This window comes from Mastomys coucha, unplaced genomic scaffold (assembly GCF_008632895.1).
Source record: "Mastomys coucha isolate ucsf_1 unplaced genomic scaffold, UCSF_Mcou_1 pScaffold16, whole genome shotgun sequence".
In the NCBI taxonomy this organism is placed as follows: domain Eukaryota; kingdom Metazoa; phylum Chordata; class Mammalia; order Rodentia; family Muridae; genus Mastomys; species Mastomys coucha.
This window is the reverse complement of record NW_022196898.1, coordinates 104553481-104580566: the sequence shown is the minus strand read 5'-3', so window position 1 is coordinate 104580566 and position 27086 is coordinate 104553481. Positions and strand designations below refer to the sequence as shown.

Sequence of the window (27086 nt, the reverse complement as noted above, 5' to 3'; positions counted from 1 at the left end):
AACATGTAACAAGGACACATGCTCCACCATGTTCTTAGCAGCCTTATTTATAATAGCCAGAACCTGGAGACAACCCAGATGTCCCTGTTGTATTACTTAATGACTTAGAAATTGTATCCAAAATAGTATCCCTAACTTTGCAATACTTGAAGGCAAACAGACTCTATTCTGTTTTACAATTGCCACCAAACTACTTCTAAGTAAACCATGCCTTACGGCCATTGGCACAAATCAACACATTTAAAACAACCCACTCTAAACATGTTAGGTAGAATTGTCATCTTTCATTCTACCTATGAAATCCACAACTGTTTTATGCTCCTGACTCAGTAGGCATTTTTTTCTGAGGTTTTCATTTTATTTTAATTTTTGTGCACTGCTGTTAAACTCATTGTGCAGTGGCAGCAGACCACAGGGTGCTGAGGTTCGTTCTGTCATGCTCACCATTACACAAAGGCTCTCATTTCGGGAGATATGTGAACAAAGCTGTTTTGAGTGCTGTGTGATTCCAGAGGATTATTTATTGTGATTGTTTTCTTTATCCACAGAAAATCCTCATTTTCTCTCTTTCCACATTTTTTATTCCAGAGTCAGCCATTCTGGCAGCACCTGCACCCATTTGGATGATTCAATTCCTCCTCTCACTCCACAGTCCTCTCTTCTTTCCTTCAACCTTCGTCTTCACAAACACAGAGGAGTTAGCAATTTGTAAGAATTAATTAGGTTCGTTTTTCAATTTCCTTGGAGGCAGTGAGTTACAATGAAGATAACCATAGCCCTAAAATCAGGCTTTTAAGGTTCAGTTCCAAATCCCCCTGTGACACACACATATGATCTGCTTTCTAAAGCTGTCAAGGTTCAACTGTATCCATTCATTGGATGGAGGAACTTAGCTGGTTTCCAGTAATGTACCTTTTTACATATGTACTTTTATTTCACTAACTGGTGAACAGTCAATGTAACTGGTGTTAACAACCAGTTGTTTTGTTTTGTGTATGAACTCAGTTAATTAATCCTCACAATCCCCACATCACAGTTAAATACATTTTCACAGGATTCATAAATTTATTTGGTTCCATAACGGCAAATGGAAGGATGTGGATGGAAAACTAGGGTGACCTGCCACAGATCCTGTGTGTGCAGACCCCTGTGCCTCACTGCCCAGAACTCAAGCGGGTTACAGGGGTCTTCATATTCAGCTGTGAGATAGTGACTCTATGGTTTTTATATATTTTGCAACTAAATCCTTGAGAAGTCTCTTAGAGGGGCCAACTACCTCCAAGATCTTATAAAAGAAGACTGAGCCCCTGAAAGAAACACTGGTTTCCTGAGTACTCTGGAGTTAGGAAGGGACAGAGTAGGGTTTAGCCTCTGTTCATGTGACTCTAAATTCTGTATTCGTCACACCATTCTTCACTGTACTAACAGCTGTCCTAGTCGTATTACTCTGAACTCTATTTCTCCTTTGTTTCTCTTGCTGTTTGTATGAGTTAGCACCAGAGAACACATGGGCTGCTTAAGGTTGCTGACAGTACACTAAAGAAGAGAATTACCAGGCTTTCTCTGTGAAGTAACGAAGCAAAATGAACAAACAAACAAACAAGCAAACAACAACACCAAAACCAAAATTGCCATGAAGACCACAGTGGTCTAGTGGTCTTAAGGCTTCATCTTGTTACCTGCAGGGCTCCCTTCTATACTTCCAGAGATGCAGTAGTACATACCAAAGGAAGATATCAGAATCTCTGGTGTTACCAACATCACAAAATGGCTCCATTGCTTTTTAATGAAGGATGAAGTCAGACTAGCATGCTTTAATATTTTGTCCAAAGTTGTACAATCAGTTAAAATAATAAGATAAAAATATAACTCAGTTGTTTTATATTCTGCTGGGTCTTAATGTCTTTATCCTGTAATCCCCAAACTTAAAATTTTACTGTGACTTAGACAATATTCAAAAAGCAGTTAATGTGCCCATTTATAGTAGATATAATAAAGTCAATAATTTAGTGATTAAAATGATGTATATTAAATATATGGCTATGCCTCATTGCAAAAGTTATTTCCCAAGGTAGCTTAGCATTTTTTTTCACCTGTGGAAAAAATGAGAGAAAAGTAAAGAGAGAAAAAAATTAAGAGGCAATCAGAAAAGAGTGTAATTTGCTAATGATGGGAGAGCATGAATGAGAATGAACAAATGTCCAAATAATCAGAGAAGGAGCTTATGTGCACAAAAGATGCTTCTGACAGTCTGGTCTCTTTGTTATGATTTTCTTTCTAAACCTTTGTGCACACTGACATTACTGCCACACACTCTTTCAGTGGGCATGCATCCATTCCTTCACAAACACTCACACACTATCAGACACATGCATATCAGAAAGTGTTACAATGTTTAATTGCATCAATATGGTAAACACTCAAGACTAATGCTATTATTCTAGTTAGTCTACAAATGACTCTCAAAGATTGAGTTAAAAATTTCAGTTCTTTGAATTATATTCCATGAGATACATGCTTTTGGAGGAAACCTGCTGAGCAGCTGGATTTAAATAAGTTCAGATTTATAAACAGCAGATTTATATTAGCTTACGTAAAGTCTGAAGCTTCTAGGTCATTTCAAGAATACATGGTGAAGTAACTTGGTAGTTTTCAGAATCTGGCCCTCTGGCAGCTCACCAGAACAGGAAATCATACATCTAAATGATAAGGCCTCAGAGACATGTTGCTGTTGTTATTTCTTTCCTAACTTTAATGCTTCAATTTAGCATGGAATAATTTTCAACCTTGAGCACTTTCCTTCTCTTTGAAATTGTTTATTTTTTATTTATTTTTTTTACGCTAGTGTTTGTTCTGGCTCTGGTACACTCATAACATATATTATTTTTCTGAAATTTCAGATATCAAGAAAGAAAGAACTACAAATGAAAATGAATACACATAAATCCTTATCAAGGAAAAGTTTTGTTTTTGTGCTGAAGCAATAAAATGGCTTCATTTTTCACTTTTAGAAAAAGGAAGAAAATAGTAAAAGAATGAATATTTCTTTATTACAGGGACTTTCTGATTTTTACAGACCTGTAACACAAAAGCCCCTTTCAAATTCATTTAATAGTTTGGGAGAATATATTTGAGTCCCGGACTTGTGTTTTGAAAAAGTTTCCTCATGTTCATTGTTAATGAAAGTGATGTTGAGTGTGTAAAACAAAGGAACAAACATTTAACTCAGTTGCATCTCAGGCTTATGCATATAACCCTAACCTTGGCCCTCTCACACTATGAACTCCATAAGGAGTAAAGGGAAAGTACAGCTCTAAGTTCTTTTACATACTTTGTCTTGGGGAGATTTGTTGTGAAAAACCGTGCCCTGTGATTAGCAACCCATCTCTAGCATTCACTGACAAGGTTTCTGCAGTTTGCTTCAGACCTGTAGCTACTCAGAGCCCCATGCTTTGCTCTTGGTATTACAATTTTCTTCTGCCTTACCCTTGCAATGAGAAAACCAGAAATCTCCTAAGTCTTCTCTGCAGATGTAGGAAATATGAATATGTAAATATACTTACTTAATATGCAGATGTTTCTCTGAATAGTTAATCACCCCAAGTTATTCTTTCTTTGATCACTGGGCATTGGATCTAAGCATCCCCACTGAATTCACAAGCTCCCAGCTGTGTCTCCTCTGAGGTTTCATGGTTCTCAGAGGAGTCCATCTTCTCTTCTAAGGTACTCTTCCTTGAGGTACCCATCCTTTCTTCTTACTGTTGACTTCCTTCTTCACTAAGCTAGACCACTGAAGCCTGACTGAATGGGTACTTCCTGTCCTCTGCCTCCTGTGAGGTTAAGCACATCCTGCTATTGCTGCTTTCATGTATGGATTCTCCATTTTGCTTATAATAATGATAATAATAATAATAACAATAATAATAATAGTAATTTTTTAAAATGTCAAGCTCAGTTTGGCCCTTTGGCATCACGGCTCCTTAGATACTCTAAGGCTGTGTACTATGTTGACAATAGCTGTGTATAGCACCTTAGGATTACTGTAGCTTCAGACTTGCTGCACTGAATTATAACTGTATATCCCCTAATTTTATATAATTAACTTCTTGAAGACTGGGTCTCAGCCTGAGGCCTCATCTGGAATAAATGAATAGGGAATATTATAGAGGTTGAACAGTGATTCAGATAATCCTCAGTGTCCCACTGCAGGTACCTGTGGTCTCCTTGCTCCATTCAACCTCTGAATGCTGAGTCCTGTCTGTATCAAGGTTGACAGTTGCAATTTCTTCCAGATATAAGTCTGACATCTCTGAATAAACTGCCCAAGATTTTGGGGAGAACTTTATGACTAGCCCAAGAGCACTCTTAGAGCTTCTGCTGCCTTTCTCTTGTGGCCTCTTGCTTCTGGCTTTGGAGCAACTGTACTAAGTCAACCTAATTGGAACATTCTAGTCCACATGTCTGAAGATAGTTATATTGGAAGATAAAGTGCACATTTGCATAAATGAATATGTATCAGATGCAAAATTCTGCACAAATATGCACCTTTGATATATTGGATAAAAGCTTGGTTCCCTTTACACCCAAAAAAATGTCTTTACTATTTGTTTGGTCATAGGAAGAATCATTCAATTCCATTTACTGAAAATTGTGAGCTAAATCATTCTAATATTGAGTGCAATGGTCAATGTGTGAATTTATCATTGTCAAAATCTAAGTCATGCTGGGCGGTGGCGGCACACACCTTTAATCCCAGCACTTGGGAGGCAGAGGCAGGCAGATTTCTAAGTTCGAGGCCAGCCTGGTCTACAGAATGAGTTCCAGGACAGCCAGGGCTATATAGAGAAACCCTGTCTCGAAAAACCAAAAATCTAAGTCATATAGATGTCTTTTCACCTTAATTTGTTTGTATTTTGTATTTTTACAGCTAATTAATATATGTCTTTACTCATGTATATTTTGTCCTTGAAGATCAGGAAGGGTGTTAAATGTTTTAAACTCTTTATACTTCAGTTATCGTACCTTTATGAAATGGAATTAGTGTCCCTTCCCTCTGAAAAAAGGCACTATCTTTTTTGAATATTGGACTATCTTTATTGAATCTACTTGAAAATCTTGATATAAAGATGGTATCAGAAGTACTTGGTGCTCTTATAGGACTCTTATCAGTGGGAGTGTTGCGTGTCTCTGTCTCTTTTGCCTGATCTTGGGACCTCCTAATGGGTTGCCTACTCCAGCCTTGATATGAGGCTTTGTGCCCGGTCTTATACCTTGTTATGGTATGTTAGGTTGATATTTTTGGGAGGTCTATTCTTTTCTGAAGTGAAATGGAAGAACAGTGGATCTGGGGGAGAGGAGAGGTAGGGGAGAAGGGAGGAGAGGAGGAAGCAGAAACTGGTCAGAATGTAAATTGTGAGGGAAGAATAATAAGAACAGGAAAATGTATGCCATCTGCAAAAGGTGCTAGTAAAACCTGATGATTCTTCTCTTTTGCCTGATAGAGTGATTAAACTGAGAGGATCTAATCTAATGATTTGGTCACTCAGGAACTGTGTTCAGGGTCTTTGTGGATCCTATGTTGCACAAAGTGAGGGATGCAATAACTTTAAAGAACAGGAGACGCCTGTCTATAAAGACCTTACTTTGCTCAGGTAACCAAACCCTTATTTATAAAACATGCATATAATTTTATAGGTATATATTTTATTGATATCAATTTTGCCTATGTAAAACATAGTTTAATTATTAAACTCACATATAAAACACATATATGCACCTTTGATATATTGGATAAAAGCTTGATTCCCTGCACACCCAAAAAAATGTCTTTACTATTTGTTTTGTGCCCGGTCTTATACCTTGTTATGGTGCGTTAGGTTGATATTTTTGGGAAGTCACCAAAAATAACCTTGAGTTTACAGAGATGGAATTTGAAACTCAAGAGAGGAAAAGTCAAGTTTCCATAGGGTGTCAGAGGCCAGATGGTACTAGGAAGACATTTTATCTGATAGTGTTCAATCTTAATAAAATTCCATGGACTCTACCTGATTATAAGGACCCACATTTCCAAGTCCAGAGATTTGGTCATTTCTGTCCCTGCCACTGAGATACCAGCATTGTAAGTGAACAGTAGTGTTCTGGGCTTCTGCACACTGAGTTCTGGGATGTGGCTATTTTTCACTGACATTCATTATATGATCAGTCTCAGCCTCTCTCTAAATCATAAGTCCATTCTTCTGGTTTTCCACATTCTCTTTTCTCTTCTGGCTGGATCTAGTTCTGTTCCTGCTCTTCCCCTTCTGGTCAACCGGTGGGCTTTCTGAAATTCAGTCAGTCATCTACTTTAAAATCCTGAGTCTGGTACCTACCAAGCTGCCAGTGAGAATGGAACACAAATCCCAATAGGAAAACAAATCTGTCCAAATACAAATGCATCAGCTACACTCTGGTTTAATGGTGCCTCCATTCTCCCTGACTCCCCTATGGTGTTTAGTGCATGTGTTATTGTATGTGTGTACATGTGTGTGTGTTTAATGTGGGTATACAGGACTCCTCATGCACAGCCAAGCTGTGTGAATAATCACCCACATGCTTCTCCAGAGCATCTGGATCTTATCATGAACACGAGAGTCTGTGCCCTTCACATAGCTCTGCTGAGTTTTGTGAACTAGGGTTTGTTTGGAGGACTTTGACTCCACTCCTTTGTGAAGTCAGCTCAGTAAAATCCACAGGTGGCTCTTAGTTTTTGGCAATTGATGTGATAATTTCACAAGATTACTACTTTGAAACTTTATCACAACCAAGAGACACAATGCACATACTAGCCCTTGCACACCTGCACTTCAAACACTACTCAGTGAAAAATAATGAAATTCAACAAAATCAATGTGAAGCACACTGTTTGTGGGACATTTGTAAACATTTGAGCACCTGAAACTATGATTTAGAGAAAGCTAAACGTCAGAATACTACAAATACAGGGAAGATATAGGAAAGGTAAAAATCAGTGTGGTGCTCCTCAAAAGCTAAAATTACAAAAGCTGTGACCCAGCTACCTTGGTATTAGCCCAAGGATCCTCTTCCCAATGCCACAATTTCACAGAGCCACTGGAAGTTTCATGCTCCCATCAGATGCACCTATTTAAAGACATAGTGGGCCTGGGAGTAGATACATTGAGGGCTCAGTGTTTATTCTTTAACAGCTTTGATTATATTTCATTTCTTATTTCTTGTTTCTTGTTTCTCCCCTCCCAACCATATACAAATCAAATCAGTTAGAGCAAATACACATAATACAATGACCAGGATCCCTCTCTCTCTCTCTCTCTCTCTCTCTCTCTCTCTCTCTCTCTCTCTCTCTCAGTTTGTACCTTCCATTCCTAAATTCCAGAGGGATTAGCCAGCAACCCTCTGCAGCAAAAGTCCTTAAAGTCAATAGAAATCTTCTGCAATAAAAGTGTCAAGAATCTAGGAACTTGTCAAAATCTGACCTCTGAGGCAACAGCCTTGGGATTCTGCTTCAGTCTGGATGACACAGCCTTGGAAGCTTTGAGCTCCTCAAGGCCTTATTGGGTGGCTCTGCCTTCTTTTCCTCTGAACTCTGAAAATTTCTGTCAGAAACTGCCTCCTGGTCAGGTATGATGTTTACTTGCTCAGTCTTATTGAGAAATTTCACCCCAAAGTGTGTAGATCAGCAGCTGACAAAGTTTAGATGATGACAGTGATCTTCTCTGACAGACAGTGCAATGCCTGGAGTGTTCAGAGAGTTAACAGTTGCCTCACCACTTGCTGACAGAAACCTGGTGTTTCTGTCACCTGACCAATGCAGATGCTGATGCTTGGAGCCAATTATCAGACTGAGCTGGAGACCCTGGTGGGGAAGCTGGCAGAGGACTGAAGGAATAGAGGTGGGATGCAATCCCATAGGAAAAATGTCAGCTGACTGGGCCACACAGTCCACCCAGGGACTAGATCACCAACCAAGGAGTGTACAGGGAGAGATCCATGGCTCTAGATACACATGTAGCAGAGGATGGCCTTGTCTAACATCAATGAGATGAGAGGCCATTAGTCTTGTGGAGGTTTGACACTCCAGCTTAGGGGGATACTGGAGAGGTAGGGTAGGAGTGGATGGGTAGGGGAGAACCCTCACAGGGGAGGGAGAGAGGGTGTAATGGGTCGGTTATGGTGGGAAAATCGGGAAGGGGGATGTCATTTGAGATGTAAACAAATGGAATGGTTAATATAAAAATTAAAAAGAAAAACAGTTGCCTCATGAGACTGGAAGACTCATGTTCACATGAAATAGCTGCTGATTGGCAGATATATTTATAACAGCTCCATGTTATCTGGTTATCAATACTACACATTAACATCAAAGGTCATATGTAAAAAAGTATATAAAAGCAATAAAAACAGATAAAAGATATAGCTTGTATATATTTTGGGTAAGATACTCTTATTCCTAAGTTCTTTAAAAAATCAAATAATGGAAACAATTTTGAAAGAAAGACAACTTTATGCACAGGTCAAGGATATTTGCAGTGGGATACTCCAAGCAGTTGTATTTTTTTTTTTTCATATTAAAAAGGGTGTGGTGTCATGCTGTGGGTGGCATTGTATCTAGCTCATATTAACTTCATGATGATAGTGTTTATGGAGAAATGAGGTCTTAATTTTTCCAGCATCTCCAAGCTAGAAATTCAATCATCCAACTTAATAAGTCTTATCTTCTCATCTTTCAGTGAATTGCTCCCTACTTGTGTCTACCAGGTCTGATCAAGTGCTGCACATTGGAGCCTGCTGGTGTCCAACAAGTGAGACCTAAGTCAGTGTCACAGTGCTTTAGAGACAAGTGTGATTCCTCTGGGAGTGCTGGGCATGAAGATGATACTGGAAGATTTCAGTCTGTACATCATCAAACCATCACTAGGATCTGCTAAGGCCATGGAACACACATAAGTGTGTGTGTGTATGTGTGTGTGTGTGTTTATGTACAACCTAATAAAGCAGCCACAGCAATTTCAGACATTTCTCAATAGTTATGATGATAAAAGAAAGAGACTTACAGTTCACGACCACTCTCACTTTCTTCACGTCTGGGAACGACACATCGTTCTCTGCGCTGCATTCATACTCCCCAGCCTGGTCCCTTGTAATTCCATAAATGTCCAAATATTGTCCATTTTCAAATGGTTTTGCTATAACAACAATAACAGAAAATAGACAACACATTTAATTGTTGCTGTTAGAGGCTTCATTCAAGGAAAACAACAACCTTAGTGGTTTGTACCAGATATCACTATCCAGACAATTCCATACACAACAGAAAATGGAGAAAAAAGGGGCCCTAGAGCAGAATGCCCGTGTGTTTTCCTTAATCCGTTCTGGTTTCAAAGCCCTTCAGATAGAACCAACCACCCTGAACCACATCCTCACAATGTCAACGGAATTCACCAGTGTTGTTTGGTGTGTACTAACTTTTATACAGTGTAAAATACCAACTGGACATTTCACCTAACTAAACTTCACTTTCTCTGGGGAACCTCCCCCTGCTCATGACTTCCAGCCAGATGGCTTGATGAAAGTACACATATCTATAAAACTAGCACCAGAAGCCCCTATCTAAAACTGCCAAAGCTCCCATGCAAGCCACACTGTAAATGCTATATGCAAATCACCCAGTGAATCTCAGGGAAGAAGCTTAAAGATTCTCAAGTAAGAGTTAAGTGGTTATACAAACAAACCAAATTATCTTTATTTTTTTATTATTCCAGTGAAAACATTCTGTTTGACTAAAAATAACAGTAGATTAACAATATAAAGTCATAATCACAGATGGAAAAATATCCCCAAGTTAATGAGATTGGAAATCAAGACTCCTTTCTTCAGTAATAGGATCTGTACTCAAACAAAAGCAGAGTCATTGGGCAGCTGGGGTCCTGACAGAGTTTCTACAGAGAAGTTGTGGTACTTTGAGTGATGTCCTCCCTCCCTGTCCTTTAGATGACTGTGAAATGCATTCACATTTCAGTGCCAAAAGAAGGGGTTGGGAATCAAGGAATTCTCCCACTAACCAGCATTTCCCAAAGTCAAGGCTTCCTCTGTCTTCCTGCTGTCATCCTTCCAGAAATACAATGACCCAGAAGTTAGAAAGTTAATGGGATTCACTTTCAATAAATCTAAGGAAATTCAGTTACAGCCTTTCAAATCTAGAATGCATGTCAATTACTATACCCCCTGTGGGTTTTGTCTAGGACAGTATTTTCCATCACAGTTTGCCCTCAGAATGACCATGACTTTGCCAATAAAAGACATAACTGTTTAGAGTATATACACCTCATTTGCTATTTACCAGGTTCCTCTCCATTTGTAGATGGAAAGAGTTAAGCCTCTTGAGATAATAGTTGACTGACAAACTGTTTGAAGGAGTAAGATTACAAAATAAGAGTTAACTTCACAATCTAAATTGGTGAACATTGGTGACAAGGTCCCTGTCACCCACTCTATGCAGGGACACAGTTCTCTTTCCTGTGGCTCTCTTACTGACTTGTCCTCAACTCCAGTTTCAAAGACTTACTCTGTGAAAACAAATGAAACTTGGAAGACAAATGCTCATCCATACCAGGCACATACTGCAACCTATCTGAATGGTCGAGTCATGCAATCATTAACAAAGAAATTAAACATGAAGGCTATACACACATGCTCTTTAGTTCTTACCGCTTAACCATAGCAAGAATAAAAACATTATTAGCCTTTAAGCATTGAATGTTAGGAATAAATACAGCAGACCTTTGATGTTGATTTTAATGGTTTTATTAGCATATATTAATTATACACAGCAATGAGTTTCATCCACATACTTTTCTACATGTACTTAATATATTTCAATCATATTTGTCCCTGTTCTCCTTTCTTACCCCTCTTCCATCCCTATTCATCTCCTTCCTTTCCCAAGGTATACTCTCTTCTGTTTTCATGTGACCTGGTGAATTTCATTAGGGTTCTTGATACAGGTATGGGTGGTGTGGGGGTTTATTTATAGGTGCATGTGCATATATCAGTGGCTGTATCAGTTAGAAAAATGTCTCTTTCTTCACTATCAACCATCATCTATATGTAACTTCTCATGGAAGGAGACAATAACATAGTTTTTTTAAAGATACATAATAGAATCAATAAATGTAGTGCAATGGGAGAAGCAATGGGTTCGGAAAAATTTGTTGCAAACTCTGAGAAAAAAAATGCAGTATGCCATGTGCAGAAATGTCACCATAGAATTAGCCAGCACCAGAGATGCCTTTCATACCTACTGAGTGTGTGTGTCTGTTATGGGTTTGGATGCTACAGTCTGCAGAGTCACTTGGGGATCTTTCTTCACCCTACCTAAGAATGAGGTCTGAGTTAACATAGAGTGAGTTATATGATATTACAGTCAGCATTCAGTCATATGACTCCCCCAATAAAGGAGGTAGATGCTATAGTCAGTTATTAGTCACATGACTCCGATAAAGGTACCTAGCAGGAGTAAAACACTACATAGCTTTTCCTGCCTGACTATTGGAACTTTTGGTCTGATATGGCATCTACATTCCTTGCCATAAAAGATAGGCACAGGGAATTTGTCTTATGTGGGTAAGATGCCCATTCTGAACTCACCTTTGCTCTGTTCTGTTTTGCTTTGCTTTGTTCAGTTCTGTTTCCAGAACTGAATTCCAGATTGGAAAATTAAGAGCCATGTTTGTCAAGGTAGAAACATTCAATTGAACATTTAGTCCATCATTACAATTCATCTTAACCCATCCCAAAGTTGAAGATAAGGACAAGGCTTAATGGACACAGAAAGAAAAAACAAAGACAATAACCCCAAACAAGACAGGGGTCTACTTAGTCCTAAAATGACTCCAACAGATATTCACAATGTGATGAGCTTTATCGCCCAGTGAGTGACAATGTCAACAGTGATGCAAGAACAGTATAAACAGCAGCCTCCTGGTCACAGTGCCTCTCCTGCTAACAGTGAAGCTCCTACTGTGTCATTGTGTCCTGTCATGTCATCCTCACATGGCACATACTTAGTAAGCATTTACTGAATGAGTAATCGTGTGTTCACTTAATGAAAATGAAGTCTCATGCACTAAAAGTCCGCACTGGAAGAAGTCTTCACTTCACTTTCATAGTCACCAAGAAGGAAAGCAATCTTAGAAAGAGTTGTCATGTTGATTGACACCCTGACATGACAGAAAGTGACCAGTTGATAGAAAATACTATAAAGCTACTGTCAATCCTTTATAAGATCACAAAGGCTATCAAAATATTAAATACTACACTGCAGAATAAAGATAAGAACTTATAAGGACTACAAGATAAACAGTTTTCATTTGCACATAATCTCTTTCAAATAGAGCCATATTTTTCTCAAGAATGATTGCTTGATTGATTGAATGAATGAATAAATAAATAAATAAGAAAACTGGCTGTTCTTACATAGTAATCAGGTTGAGTTCCCAGCATCCACATTGTGGCTCATGACCTGTGTTCTGCCAGCTTTATCCCTAAGGAATTTCAGGCCTGTTCTAGGAGCCCCTGACTCAGTCTTAGTTCTCTAAATGCATTTTTGATATTGTGGTATAATAGTAATTAACTACTATTCTTCAGTGAGATTCCAAAATCTTTACCCAGGAAAAGTTATCACACTTTTCCAGGGTTCCTTGTAGAAAAATGTACTGTCAGAGTTTCACAGACACTAGAACTTGATGGCACTATCCCATGAACTTGTAAAATATTCCTACAATGGTTCACTTTCATATGTAGGAATGGTCATTTACCAATAGCTTGTTATCTAAGTTCATATTTGAGATCATGAACCATCTCTTATAGGCGTTGACTCATGCTATGTAGTCAGGGATGAGGTGGATTTGCTGGGTCAACATTTCAGATCTATCAACCCTGAGCTATATAACCTCTCTCTGAATTTTTATTTGTTAATCCACAGCAATGTAGAGGGACAGTGACAGAGTTTGCCTTGTCAGGTCATCCATAGGAATAACTTATACAAATAAATCACTCACATTATTGCATAACACACAATGAGTATAAAATATATATTAGCTCTTATAATGCACAGACTTGGGTCTGCAAGAGAGTTTTGTTTGGAGATTCTTTCTACACTTATGGGTTACTTATTCAAAGAGTCATTTCTGCCTTATCATGGTCTTTAATAGATGTGAGAATTAGGAAGCTGAGCAGGAAATATAACAACAATGGCCAGCCCTGTTCTCCTATCACCTCAGCAGTTTAGTAAACATACATATCTTGCCCATCATCTGTTAAAATAGGATTGCAAGCTTAACCTTTATTGGAGTTACTTCTCAGAGACAGTGCAGATTTCACTATTTCTTGTACATGTGTTTATGGGTTTATACACACACACACACACACACAAAATTGTCTGAAAAGTCTCTAGTATAAAAACAGCACCCAAAGAAAGCCTTGAAGAGTTGTGTTTCTGATAAGAGTGGTAAAAGATGTAGCAAGGCAAGAGTGTTCACTGGACATCACAGGCTAACCAGTAACAAGTCCAATGCCAGGAATTGGCTACCTCTTTTGAAGTTGTTGGCAAGTGAGGTCCTATAGATCATTAAACATTTCAGGCTATTGCCATCACTCTTAACTTACTTCCAGAATTACATGGTAATATCCCATTGCTGAAAGCATTATATATTCAAGCCATAGCACACAGAAAACCAAGCTGGTACTAACTTGGAAGCTTCATCCCTACTGTCTAGGTTTCCTAGTGCTGGAAGGTACTAGGTATGCTACTAGAAAAGAAGTAATTGTTCCTACATAGTTGTAAGCTCTGCGAGCTGCAGTAGAGACCAGACCAGCAAGATATACCCACTGTTGCAAGAGTGCGATGAACACCGTAGAGTAACTAACCAGTTCTGATTCGAGTTAAGTACTGCTTTACAAGATGGAAATCATCACAGGCACCAAGAACTTATGACTACACAGATCATATGTTCTCAGGGAAAAGTAATTTTAGTTTTCTGCTAAAGGGACATAGTTTTAAAACAACTCCTAAGAACTAATCAGATTACACCCATATAAATGTATCTGTCAACCTTCACTGTAGAAGCTTTACAGTTGATGGTATGCTCAAGGTGTAGAGAATGTAATATTGCAGAATAGTCAGCCCTAAATAAGGTATCTATATCATACTCCCATCCCTCAAGGCTCAGAGATCATTGCACGGGAGGACAGGAAAGATTATAAGAGCCAGAGCCAGTGGCTGACTATAAGGAAATGATGTTTTCTGGACACAAGAATGGTTGTTGCACATAAGAACTTGTAGCACAAATCCTACAGAAGCTCAAACTAGACAGAATTCAAGCATAAAAGTCCAGTATGCACACAATCTCATCTCTAGCTGAGGAACTATTGACAGCAACTACTTCTCAGCAGATGATAGCTGCTGGGATGGGGAAGTCAGTTTTCCTTAGTAGTTGTGACTGCTGGTGAATAGACCTCCAGTGGATTGTCCAATATCCAAGACTATATGGGCAGCACACACTGGTCTTGATGGGTTTAAGAACCAAGCCAAACAAAACAACAAAAATACCTAGTGGATACAAAATTGGGTGCATAGAGAAGGGAAGATGGATCTGGGAGGAATTAGAAGCTGAAATATGATCAAAATACATCACATTAAATTTTCAAAGATTAAAAGAAAATGAAGACTACCAGACTGCAGTGAATGTTTATGGCCAACCTTCTTGCAGTCTGCCTTTCTCTGCTAACACCCTGAGCTTTTCCTTTCCTAGTCACCCACGTGACTAGGAAACTCCAAACTCCAGTTCCCTGAAGAGACAAGCAAGCTACTAAAAGGAGCCTTATATGATTTACTGACAAGTCTCTCAGCTCACATGGCATCTCTAAAAAGCAAAAACAGCATAAACAAACATAACTAAACAAGGGTCATTCTGACCCCAAGTGGCATAGAAATGTTCACCACCACTTACTTAATTCTTAGCAATTCTATGCATATTTCTATTGCACTGATGGTCTATGAAATAAAAGGCTGTCTTACATCCCATATCTTATATTATGGCTATAGTTGTTGACAATATTTTCATGGGAAAACAATGATATAAGTGCCTGAGCAGTTAAGCTTTCCATCATTATTAGAAAATATTGTGATTAACAATTAAATAAAAATAAAGTAAAAAGATAGCATTTATTGTTCTGTCATTATTTTGTCCAAGATATGTTGTTAAATGCCTCTCTGTGAGTTAATTCCTTAGTGAGACTTCAATTAACTAATGGGAAGCCCTCATGGTTTTGACCCTCTGTACCTATGGATTCTGAATTCATGCATTTAATCATCCAGGAACTGGAATTTTTTTTAAGTTTCTGTACTAAACATCTACAAACTGATTTTCTTATCATTGTTCCCTAAACAGTACAACCTAACTATTCATGGGTCATTTATACTGTGTTAGGGATTGTAAGCAGTTTAAATGGTAAAGCATAAGAAGTGATCCAGTTATATTCAAGCACAAAGCTACTTTAAATAAAGAGACGTGGGCACTTATAGAGTTTGACATCTGTGGAATGTCCTAGATTCAGTACTCCACTGACAGAGTGGACCCTCTCCATAGAACAAGGCAGTAACAGCTAAGTGGTTAAGTATTTTGCCAATGAAGTCAGTTCCATATGTGGAATCAAAAAGCAACTCCTAAAATTAAGGTTGGATTCATAGGTGGCTCAGTGCCTAAATTTAAAAGCAGGCAGCAGAATGGCCTGTGGTAAGACCTAGATTAAGGTATGTGTATATAACCCTGGTTTTTGGAACAATAACGTGTAATTTAAATGGGTATTGACCTCTGAAAAAGGCTTTTGAATCTCACATTAAACTCCTGTGACTGCTGCAGCATGTTAATGCACACCTACTGGGTTAACATCAGTAAGTTTATCCAGCTGTCAATTCTGCCTCTGCCATAAGCTGTGTGTGCATGTGTGTGTGCGTGTGTGTGTTTGTGTGTTAATCAAAGCCATGTCTTCTTCAAAGAACAGTTCATCCTGGTCACTGGGGTAATCAGTTCAGAAGTAAACGTGGACTTGCCCATGGCACTGTGCTAAGAACGCTAACAAATGAGCAGATTTTGGAGGGTTGTGGTCATAAAGAGAGACCATGACCAGGCCTCTACTAACCACTTCTGACTTCATCAATGGTAAGGTAAGGCATGTGCCATGTTATGGTAGGTTTTTCAAGTCCCTAAGCCACTGGCTAGGTCCTGATTTTCCACCAGAGTGCCTACATGAGAACAGACATGTTGATACCTTGTTTTTACCTATAGAATTCAGTACTTAACTTCTAACCTGCATAGTACAAGAGGATGCATTTGTTCTTGGGCCCCACTAAGTCTCTGGCAATTTGGTACATAGTGACAACCTAGAACTAATTCCACACACTCAACTAAAGTCAGCCGGTGCTTTCAGGGATAAAGGCACTGAAACCATTGGTGGCCACAGGGTTCACTATACTTCGTGGCTCGGCCTCGGCACACATATTGTATTGTCTATATAATTTTCAAAGACAGTAGCAGATAGAAAGTTCTCATGGTATAATTTATGAAGTTGCTGAGGTTATTAATCCTTCTGAATAATACAAGTAATTTCCAGGAAAAAAAAATGAATTCAAAGAGAACATTCCTTTATGAGAATGTACTAAAAATATATCAGCTAATGCAATTCTGGGATGTGTTCTTAGAGCACAGAGATAATGGAATCTGAAGGTGTGATAAGAGAAGGGGTATTAGGAAAGATGAAATTATAGAAGTCACCTCCTAAGATTATTCTAACAGGGTTCAGAAGCAAATAAAACAACCAGTAAATAAAAAGCTCAATTTCCCAGTCTTCTTTGACATTTTCATAGTCCACCAGGTAGCAGTAAGGGAAAGCTCAGCCCACAGTCATTTCTTTCTTTCCTGATTGTCACCTGCTATGCACACTTCCATCATGTGTTTGTTTAGGAGACAGAGATTGTACCCCATCAGATCAGTCAACAAACCCTTTCTACTTCCAAAAGTGAACAGTTCATTGTGGAAACAAAAGAATAAACAGGTAATTTTAATAACATCTAGCAAGTGCTACATGTGGCATAAATGCAGGGTGCTATTTGTAATCATTGTGAGAAAAAATATCCTAAGCAAGACGCTAGAAATTGGATTAAGTCTGAAAATCAGTTTCATGAGAGTAGGCAGGGGTAAGTTTGAAGCTATAAGCAGAAATCACAGGCTAGAAGTACTTATATTCTGCAAAAATAATTTTCATTCTAGCTGGGAGAAGAATCATACCCTTGAAAGGAATAGAGTGCTGCAATATATTTAAATATCAAATTTTAAAATTCTGCTTCTAGAATTCCACCCCCACAAGTATCATTTTACTATTTACCACTCCATTAACCATCAAAACCTAAAAACCAAGTCTTTCATACTTTGAACAACAGAAAGTACTGGGTTAGGATTCCTGAGGCACACACAGCTGCCTGCCTGGAGGCAAGCTGTGCTCTGAGGAAACCTCACTTTGTTGCTGAGAGCAGAGTGGTGAATTCAGGCAGCATGAGCCACATTGAAGTTCTACTGTCCAACGTGGTCATCAGGTCTGCAGTGCCTATTTGCCAGAACCCATTGTGAGGCTTGGTGATGCTGATATCTCTTTAAGGAAGAGAAGGATGAATCTACTGTTTGCACTTGGCTACATAAGGTGAGATGTTTAAAGGAGGGACCCCATCTATGAAGGTATAGGGAGGGCGTCATCCATGTAGCAACTTACTTTTGGTTATTATTTAGACCTTTAGGAGGAAATAGGTAATGGTTTATATCTCGCAAGGAAGGAATTCTCACAAGTAGGATTGAACCTACACAGAAAAAAGATACAAAAATCAACAGGTAACATATGTTCCTTAATAAGTGCTGGATTATATAATCATTGGGAGGCATTCCTCAAAGTTGAGAAAAAAAGAAAACTGGTGTCTTTTTTTTTTATTAAGATGCAGAAATAAGAAAAATTTCATATTGTTTGTCCCAAGCTATGTAAGTTGTTGACAAAGGACACTCCACCGCACAAGGACAACATCCAATATCAGTGTGGTGAATTACAAATAAAAGAAATGAGAAAATAAGAGACACGTCCAAGAAAAGTAGATTAATAATGAAAATAATTAAGAGAGAAAAGCAATAAACTCTAAAATAGGCAATCAATGGGAATATGAGTGAAATCGAAAGTTGATCCTTTAAAAGGTCATTGAAATGAACAGAACTTAACCAGACTGGCAGAGAATAGTGAGAATGATGAACATTATGCTCACTAACCATGATGGAAATGAACATTGATGTCTCATGAAAAGAGAATGGTTACTAAGCAAGCATATGCAGATGGACTTGGTGATTCAGATCAAATGGATACAGTCTTTAAACAACAAGACAAAGTAGAAAGTCTGCTCATTCAATGCATTTCAGATGCAAGAAACCAAATCTCGAATTAAACATAGGTGTGTATATATATTCAACTTTTCTAATTCTTTCTGAAAGCTAACAAGACCACTTTCTAATTCATTATATGAAAATACTATTACATCAACATCACAACAATTGACATAAGATACCAACCATGAACAGACACCTGAAAACCTTTGAATAAATATTTAACAATAAACAACATTGAGTAAAAATGATATCAGATTGTGGCTTATCTGAAAAAAAAATTAGACAATGTGATTTACTATAGCACTACCAACAACAACAAAATCACTATATTTACATGTAGAAAAGTCATTGAAAGAATTCAGAATTTAAGTAAAAAAATCAGAAAATGAAAGAGAACTTTTTGAACACGATGGTGTCTATGAATAAATTTCATGTCTTCTAGGATGCAATGATGAGAGGATAAATGTTTTCCATCTACTGTGATAAATTACAGGGATCCACTCTGGACCTACTCACATTCTACCTAAAATAAGTAATGGTCACTGTTGAATCATATTTGAAACTTAATTCAGCAAGTGTCCTAGAAAGTAATGAAAGAAGATTACTGAGCCTTTGAGTTGAGCAAGGAGACCTGACATAAACATCAAATACACAATACACTGGAGAGATATTAATAATCTGGATTCCATCACAATTAGATAAAACTTGCTTTGGAAAGGACTCAATTAATTAATGTCTAAGACATATAAGGAGAGAACATATTGGTGAATCACAATGTCAGACAAATGTCACAGACATCACAAACTTTAGGTCATGTATTCACAATATTGAGTAAAATGTCACATAAGGAAAGCTACAGACCTCAGTTTAAATTATGTTGATTTAGCCATATGCCTGTATAATAGATTCTTTTCTAAGTTACATGACTTCACTAGCCCTGGGTAGTGGGTGAGGTTTCCATTACCAAGAACTGTATTCCTCTTTTAAGTAGACCATAAGTCCAGTTAGACAGAGGTGAGTTACCAACATATGCTACACAGAGTCTTAACCAATATCTTGCTATGCTGGTTATGGTTCATAGATAGTGCAGATAAATTGCTTTCCTCCACTTAAAGTCTACAAAGTATTTTCTGGGTCTATAGAAGCTATACTTCAGAAAGGAGGTTTTCAGGTCAGATCCAGTTAAAATCAATTAAAAACTATGTCTTCAGCAATGTGGCCCCACCCTTAACACCTGACAAGCAACCAAGGTAATCATATACAGTTTATATTGTTTTAGGAGGCACTTGAACAACCCTAACCAAACACTCAGAAAGACATTTTCTGATCCCTGACACTGGGGTTTTGTTAGTCTGTGGCTCTTTGGGGAAGCATTCTTAACTTAAGAAATTAACTTTGTTTAAGGCACACACACACACACACACACACACACACAAAGAAAGAGAGACAGAGAGACTGAGAGACAGACAGAGATAGAGAGACACAGAGATAGAGAGAGATTTAATGTATCATGAATAAATTTAGACCAGCATGATTTTTTCACTGCATTCCTAATCTTATCTTTATGCCCATGGAGAAGTGTAGCTACCACCCCTCACCAAAGCAGCCTTTCTTTATAGCAATTGAAAACCATAACTGGCACAATGCAGAGATCAGTGTACTGTGGGGAGCCTGGCTCCAACAGATACATCTATATCAGAGCCCCTGCATCTGTGGAAGGAAAAGAAGCTATTAATTTAAGACTGGGAAGTCATAAAAGGATTTGGGGTGAAGGAACCTGAGAGGGCTGGGAGTTGGGATAGGATAAGGGCAAGGGAAATGCTTTTAACTGTGTTTTAATTAAAAATGTATAAAGAATGAAATATTTTTTAAAAAGTAAATTAAAATTTAAAGTCTCAGTAGAAACAGTTAAGAGATGGGTAACATATTAGAGCAAGTTTTTAAAACTAATGATATTTACACATTGCAAGGTAACTATGTTTATTGATAGAAATTAGGATCACCAATCACTCTGAAATTGTAATGTCAAGGACAAGAAAATACACTGCAAATATTTTTTGAAAGATTCAAAGAGCGGACAAGAGGGATAACATCTTTAGAGCTAAACAAAGAATTCTCAACTGATGAACACCAAATGGCTGAGAAGCACCTAAAGAAATGTTCAACATCCTTAGTCATCAGGGAAATGCAAATCAAAACAACTCTGAGATTCCACCTCACACCAGTCAGATCGGTTAGGATAAAAGACTCAGGGGACAGCAGATGCTGGAGAAGTAGTGGAGAAAGAGGAATATTACTTCATTGCTGGTGGGATTGCAAACTGGTACAACCACTCTGGAAATCAGTTTGGCAGTTCCTCCGAAAATTGGACATACTTCTACCGGAGGACCCAGCTATACCACTCCTGGTTATATACCCAAAAGATGCTCCAACATGTAATAAGGACACATGCTCCACCATGTTCATAGCAGCCTTATTATAAATAGCCAGAAACTTGAAACAACCCAGATGTCCCTCAACACAGGAGTGGATACAGAAATTGTGGTACATCTACACAATGGAGTACTACTCAGCTATTAAAAACAATGAATTTATGAAATTCTTAGAGAAATGGATGGATCTGGAGAATATCATTCTGAGTGAGGTAACCCAATTACAAAAGAACACACATGGTATGCACTCTCTGATAAGTGGTTATTAGCCCAGAAGTTTGGAGTACAGGAAGAACAATCCACAAACCACAAGAAACTCAAGAAGAAAGAAGACCAAAAGGTGGACATTTCATTCCTTCTTAAAAGGGGAAGCAAATACCCACGGGAGGAGTTGCAGAGATTAACTATGGAGCAGAGACTGAAGGAAGGACAAGCCAGTCTAAATATAGCTATCTCCTGAGAGGCTCTGACAGTACCTGACTAATACAGATATAGAGTCTCACAGCCATCCATTGAACTGAGTACAGAGTCCCCAATGAAGGAGTTAGAGAAAGGACCTATGGAGCTGAGGGGTTTGTAGCCCCTTAGGATGAACAACAATATGAACTAACTAGTACCCTCAGAGCTCCCAGGGTCTCAACCACCAAGCAAGGACTGCACATGGTGGGTCTGATTGTTCTGGCAGCACGTGTATAGTAGAGGATTGCAAATTTGATCATCAATAGGAGGAGAGGACCTCGGCCCTGTGAAGGTTTTGTGCCCCAGTGTAGGGGAATGCCAGGACCAGAAAGTGGGAGAGGGTGGGGTGGCAGGCATGGGGAGGGGGGAGGCAACAGGGGTTTGTTCTTGTTTTTGTTTATTTGTTTGTTTGTTTTTTGGAGGGAAAACTGGGAAAGAAGAAATTTACATGTAAATAAAGAAAAAATATATATGTATATATTATATATAAAATATAATATATATATATAAAATATATATATATAAAATATATATATATAAAGAAGTCTTCTACATCATTGGGGTCATCTTGGAAGCCTGACACTTCCACTGACTTATAGGTCATCTAACACCTTCACCCCAATATCAGCAGAAGCCTTAATGGTTAAACAAACCATATATGAGGGAATAGTAACAACACTGATAATTGACAAACTGCCTAGATTCAACCTGGCTGTGCTAAGGAATTGTGCTGCCTCCTTTTCCCAGCCAATGCCCTATGATTTAGCTGAAAAATTATCCATATAAGGATACTATGGATGGGCTACATATGATATAATTCCATTTACATAACATTTAGAAACTAGAAAAGTATCAGAGGAGGCTCACTGGCACTAGAACAGGACATCATGAGTCAGTTTTCTGACAGCAAAACTCAAGTGTCTCCATTAGAAAGGTGGGTTTTTAACTGTACCTCTGTTGAAAGCTGCAAACACATTCACTTCGAAGGTAAGTCTAATCAGACAAGGTTTATGGAGACACCACTGCATAACCACTAACGTCCTACATGGGAAGGGTTAGGACTTCAAATGTTGGTGAGGATGCAGAGTTCATCACATAGTCCCCCTGCCTCAGTCCTGTTAGTCCCACTGGCAGGGAGGGCACTTTTAGTATTCAAATTGATTTTTGGCTAGCCATGCTTTAGAAGGTCTACAGAGACGACATGAATTACAACCCATGCCAGTATCTGTTGCCTCATAGTACAGTCCTGCTGTATTAGCTTTGTGACCCAGGGCTCTATATGAGTGATGTACGCTGCCCTTCATGATCTGCCTGGATAAGAGAACCTGAATTCTCTGTTGTTTTATTTGTATCATAAGTTCATGTAGAGAAACACAACTACTGGGGGATTGCCTGTAGGAAATCCACTCAGTTCTTTACCTATTTTAAATTTTCTTTTCAACATAATAGAAAACCATGGCCTCTGTGTGCTTTACTTAGGGACATTTTAAAATTGTCTCTAGTAGTTGGATATAGTGGCACACAACCTCTAGCCCAGTATTCAGGGCTAGTCTATAGTATATAGTTTGAGGCCAGTCTGTAGTATATAGTGAATACAAGGTCAGCCTGAGATATCTAGCAAATTACTGTCTCAAAAAGTAAATGAAGCTAGGCAGTGGTGGCACATGGCTTTAATCCAAGCACTTGGGAGGCAGAAGCAGGTTGATTTCTGAGTTTGAGGCCAGCCTAGTCTACAGAGTGAGTTCCAGGACAGCCAGGGCTATACAGAGAAACCCTGTCTTGGAAAAAAAAAGTAAATGAATCAAATCATAATCTGGAACTGGTGCTCCATGCTACACTGCTGCGCCACAAGCACAGAGCTCTGGGCTCTATAATTAGCACCAAAACAGGTAAAGAGGACCCCTTTTTACTGTTAAAGGCAGGATATCCCCATGTAGCCCAGGCAGGCCCCAAACTCTAATTCAGCTCAGTTAAGAACTTTTCTTATTTTCTGAGACACCTACTCTCATTGAACCTAGGGCTGTCCAATTGAGCTAGGCTGGCTAGCAGGTCCAAGATACACATGTCCTCATCTTCTTCCTTGGTGTGAGATTATAAATATATACTGTGCACTACTGCACCTAAGTCTACATGTGGATGCTGAGCATCAGACTCAGGCCCACAGCTACTCAAAACCACCTTCTCCATCCCTTAGTTAACATTTAACCTCTTGTAGTGGCTATTCCTGGTCGTCAACTTGATTATATCTGAAATGAACTACAATCCAGAATTAGAAGGCTCACCTATGGCCCTAATCTGGAGGCTGAGAGATACAAGTTCCCAACCCGAATCTTGGCATGGAGATCTTGAGGCATAGTGGCTATGAATCCCAGAAGATTAAGATAGGAAGATCTACGAGTTCAAGGTCATCTGGGATTAAAGGTGTGGTGGCACACACCTGTAGTCTGGGCCACACCTTTTGCTGGAGACCTATATAAGAACATTGGAAGAAGGAAGGCTCCTTCTGCTTCGCCTGCTTGCCTTGTGTGACTGAGCAACTGCTAGATCCTTGGACTACCATTCACAGCTGCTGCCAACCATTGTTGGGAGTTGGACTACAGACTGTAAGTTATCAATAAATTCCTTTACTATATAGAGACTACCATAAGTTCTGTGACTCTAGAGAACCCTGACTAATACCTCTTATGGTCACTTTCTTCAAATGGACAAGAGCAACATCTATTTTCAAGTGGCATTATAAACACTAAATTTGAGAGTATCATGAGGCCCTGAGAAAAATATCAATAAAATTAAATTTTTTGTTGATATAAATGTATCGATAAAATTAAGACTGAACTTAATGCAGTTTTGTGCATTGGCTATGGGTATTTTTCATAGAATTTAATATCTGTCCACAAACCTGGACCACAAAAGCAGTTTAATGGTCCTAAATTCATGCTAGTGTGTAGTGGAAATTTAAGGGTCCTTTGGAAAGTGTGTTGGATAGTGTTTTGCTGGGGCAAATACATGAAGGAACATTTCCTTAAAGTGGACACAGGTGTGAAAAGCTAAGGCAGATTTGTGAAGAGACGTTTCCTTGAAGCAGACACAGGAGAAAGGATGTTCTCCTAAAGCAAGCATGTGAAAGTACATGCGATGAAGGATTCTTAGCTAACAGCACACCTGTTGGTGCACTTTACACTGCGTAATTGAGCTACATTTGTCAGGACTCCAGAGAGAGAAACATACTAAAAACCTTCTGGTGCTGTGCAGCCGTGTCTTACTGCTTCCATGGACTCTGGCTGATTGGTAGAGTGATGTCATCTGAGAGAGGTACACATGCTGAGGTAAGACCCGTGGCAAGACATGTAAAGAAGACTTGAGAGTGACAGAGTCTGAGATAGGCTTGCTTATAGAGCTAGTTATGCAATTCTTGTGGGTCTCACATCTACACTGAGGGAGGCACAACTGAGAACTTCTATCACTCCTCCTGGTCCCTTCTGCTAATTTGAGTTGAGGCTGAGACCTGGCTGTCTCTGATAGGCCGTGTCACTGCTGTTGCTAACCAGACTCTACCAAACTGGACTGCTGATATATCTCTGAAATGTTTGCAGGTGGATTGATCTGCTGCTGCTAACCTGTGAACGGAACTGTATATTTCCAAACAACACAGATGGGAGTTGCTCCAAAGAACCTTTCTAAACAGGTCCACTTCCCCAGACCCCACACCCCAGTATCCTTTTTTCCCCACTACCTTTGGTGTATGGTGGGCAAAAAAAGGAGGTTAAAAATAAGGATTGAAAAAAGTTAAAGTTATGCCACAGCCTACTGAATACAAAGTACCCTCTTCACTCTAGATCCTGAAATCCTCCTGCCTCAACTTTCTTAGTGCTAGGGTAATGGGCATGAAATTTATACAGTGTTTTTCTGGGTCTGAGTAAAACTTTTGATATATGGAATATATTCATTGTTCATTGTATGTTTTTATGTTCCTGAAATTCTTACTATTTTAAGTGTTCTTGTGGTTGAAAGCATCTTTTGTTACAACCCTTGTTCAACATGAACATATCCAAACAATGATGGTAAACTATAAGCTTGGTCATATGTACAACCCTTAAGTCCTAGCCAAACACTCTGTGAGCTGGGAAAATTACTAACTTTTACTCAATAGACACATTTGTTGCCCAAGGGTCTTTAAGAAAAGAAGAATGGACAAAGTCAAGTAGATCCATATCTCTGATGTTTGATTTTTTTTTAACAAAATATATGTTTGTGTGCTTTCTGGACTTCAAATTTGTTGTAATTTATATAAATGTGAGCATAGTTAATTACAGTCTTTCTGTTTCTGTTTTCCTTTGCTTACAATATCAACTATTAAAATGATTTGCTTGGATTTCTGAGATAGTTCTGTTAGAAAAACACTTGCTATGCAGGAAGGAGGACCTGAATGCCCAAACCCATGTAAAAACTCAGTTATTGCAGATCATGTCCATAATCCCAGCACTGGAGAGTTAGAGCAGGGTAGCCCAGCAGCTCCCTTGCTAGACAGTGTAGCCTGATTGTTGAACTCAGAGTTCAAAGAGAGACCCAGCCTGAAAACTTGAAAAGCAATAGAGGAGGACACCTGATTTTACCCTCTGGCCTGTGTGAACTCATGTGCATATATGTGCATTTTTGCACACACACACACACACACACACACACACACACACACACACACACACACTCACACACACACCACAAAGAAACAGTGTACCTTTAATTTTTTTTTATCAGGATGGTGGTGGCACATGCCTTTAATCCCAGCACTTGGGAGGCAGAGGCAGGCGGATCTCTGAGTTCGAGGCCAGCCTGGTCTACAGAGTGAGTTCCAAGACAGCCAGGGCTACACAGAGAAACCCTGTCTCAACCCCCCACCCCCACCCCCAAAAAATTTTAAATTATTTTTAGTGATGATTCTTAAATGTTTTAATCTCTCTTGAAGCCCACTACCCACCAGGGGTAGTAGAAAACAAAGGATATGGGGCAAGTGAACCTGTTTAGAAAGGTTCTTTGAAACAATACCCATCTGTGTTGTCTGGAAATCTGCAGTTCAGTTCACAGGCTAGCAGTGGCAGTTTGATCCACTCACAAATACTTCACAGATACATCAGCAGTCCAGTTTGATAGAGAGGGGTTAGCAAACACCAATCAGTAGTGGTGGCACTACCCAGTCAGAACCAGGCCTTAGCCTTAGCACAAGTCAGTAGGACAGACAGGGCCAATAGGAACCAGGAAAAGTTTTTAGCTGTGTCTCTCTCATCAGAGCAAAAATCAGCAAGACCTGTAACCAACACAGTTTGTTCTATAAGCAAGTATAGCTCAGCCTCCATCACTGGTCAAGGTCTCTTTATACGCCTTCCATGGGTCTTGCCTCAGCTGATATCGTTCTGCCAATCAGCCTGAGTCCAGAGAAGCAGCAAGAAACTGTAGCACACCACCAGGAGATTTGGGGGGGCATTTCTCCCTGTGGAGTCCCAACAAACAGAGCTCAACAAAGCAATGTAAGGTGGACATTAGCAAAGAATACCTCATCACATGTCCTTTTAAGTACTTGCTTTAGAGGAACATCCTTTCTTTTGTGTCTTCTCCACTGAAATGTTCCTTCATAAGATTGCCTTAGTAGCCTTTCACCTTTGTCCACTTCTGGAAAACACCCCAGCAAAACAGCATCCAACAGGATTGA

General features: G+C 39.0%; 1 protein-coding gene across 2 annotated transcripts in view; it reads right to left on the bottom strand.

Annotated features, from left to right (window-relative positions):
* Negr1 (neuronal growth regulator 1) overlaps nt 1-27086 on the bottom strand; it is a 746019-nt gene that overhangs the window by 236043 nt on the left and 482890 nt on the right. For both annotated transcript variants that reach the window (XM_031375955.1, XM_031375956.1), the window contains exon 4: nt 9069-9200. In XM_031375955.1, coding sequence (XP_031231815.1) covers nt 9069-9200 — 132 coding nt within the window. The remainder of the gene's footprint in view (nt 1-9068; nt 9201-27086) is intronic.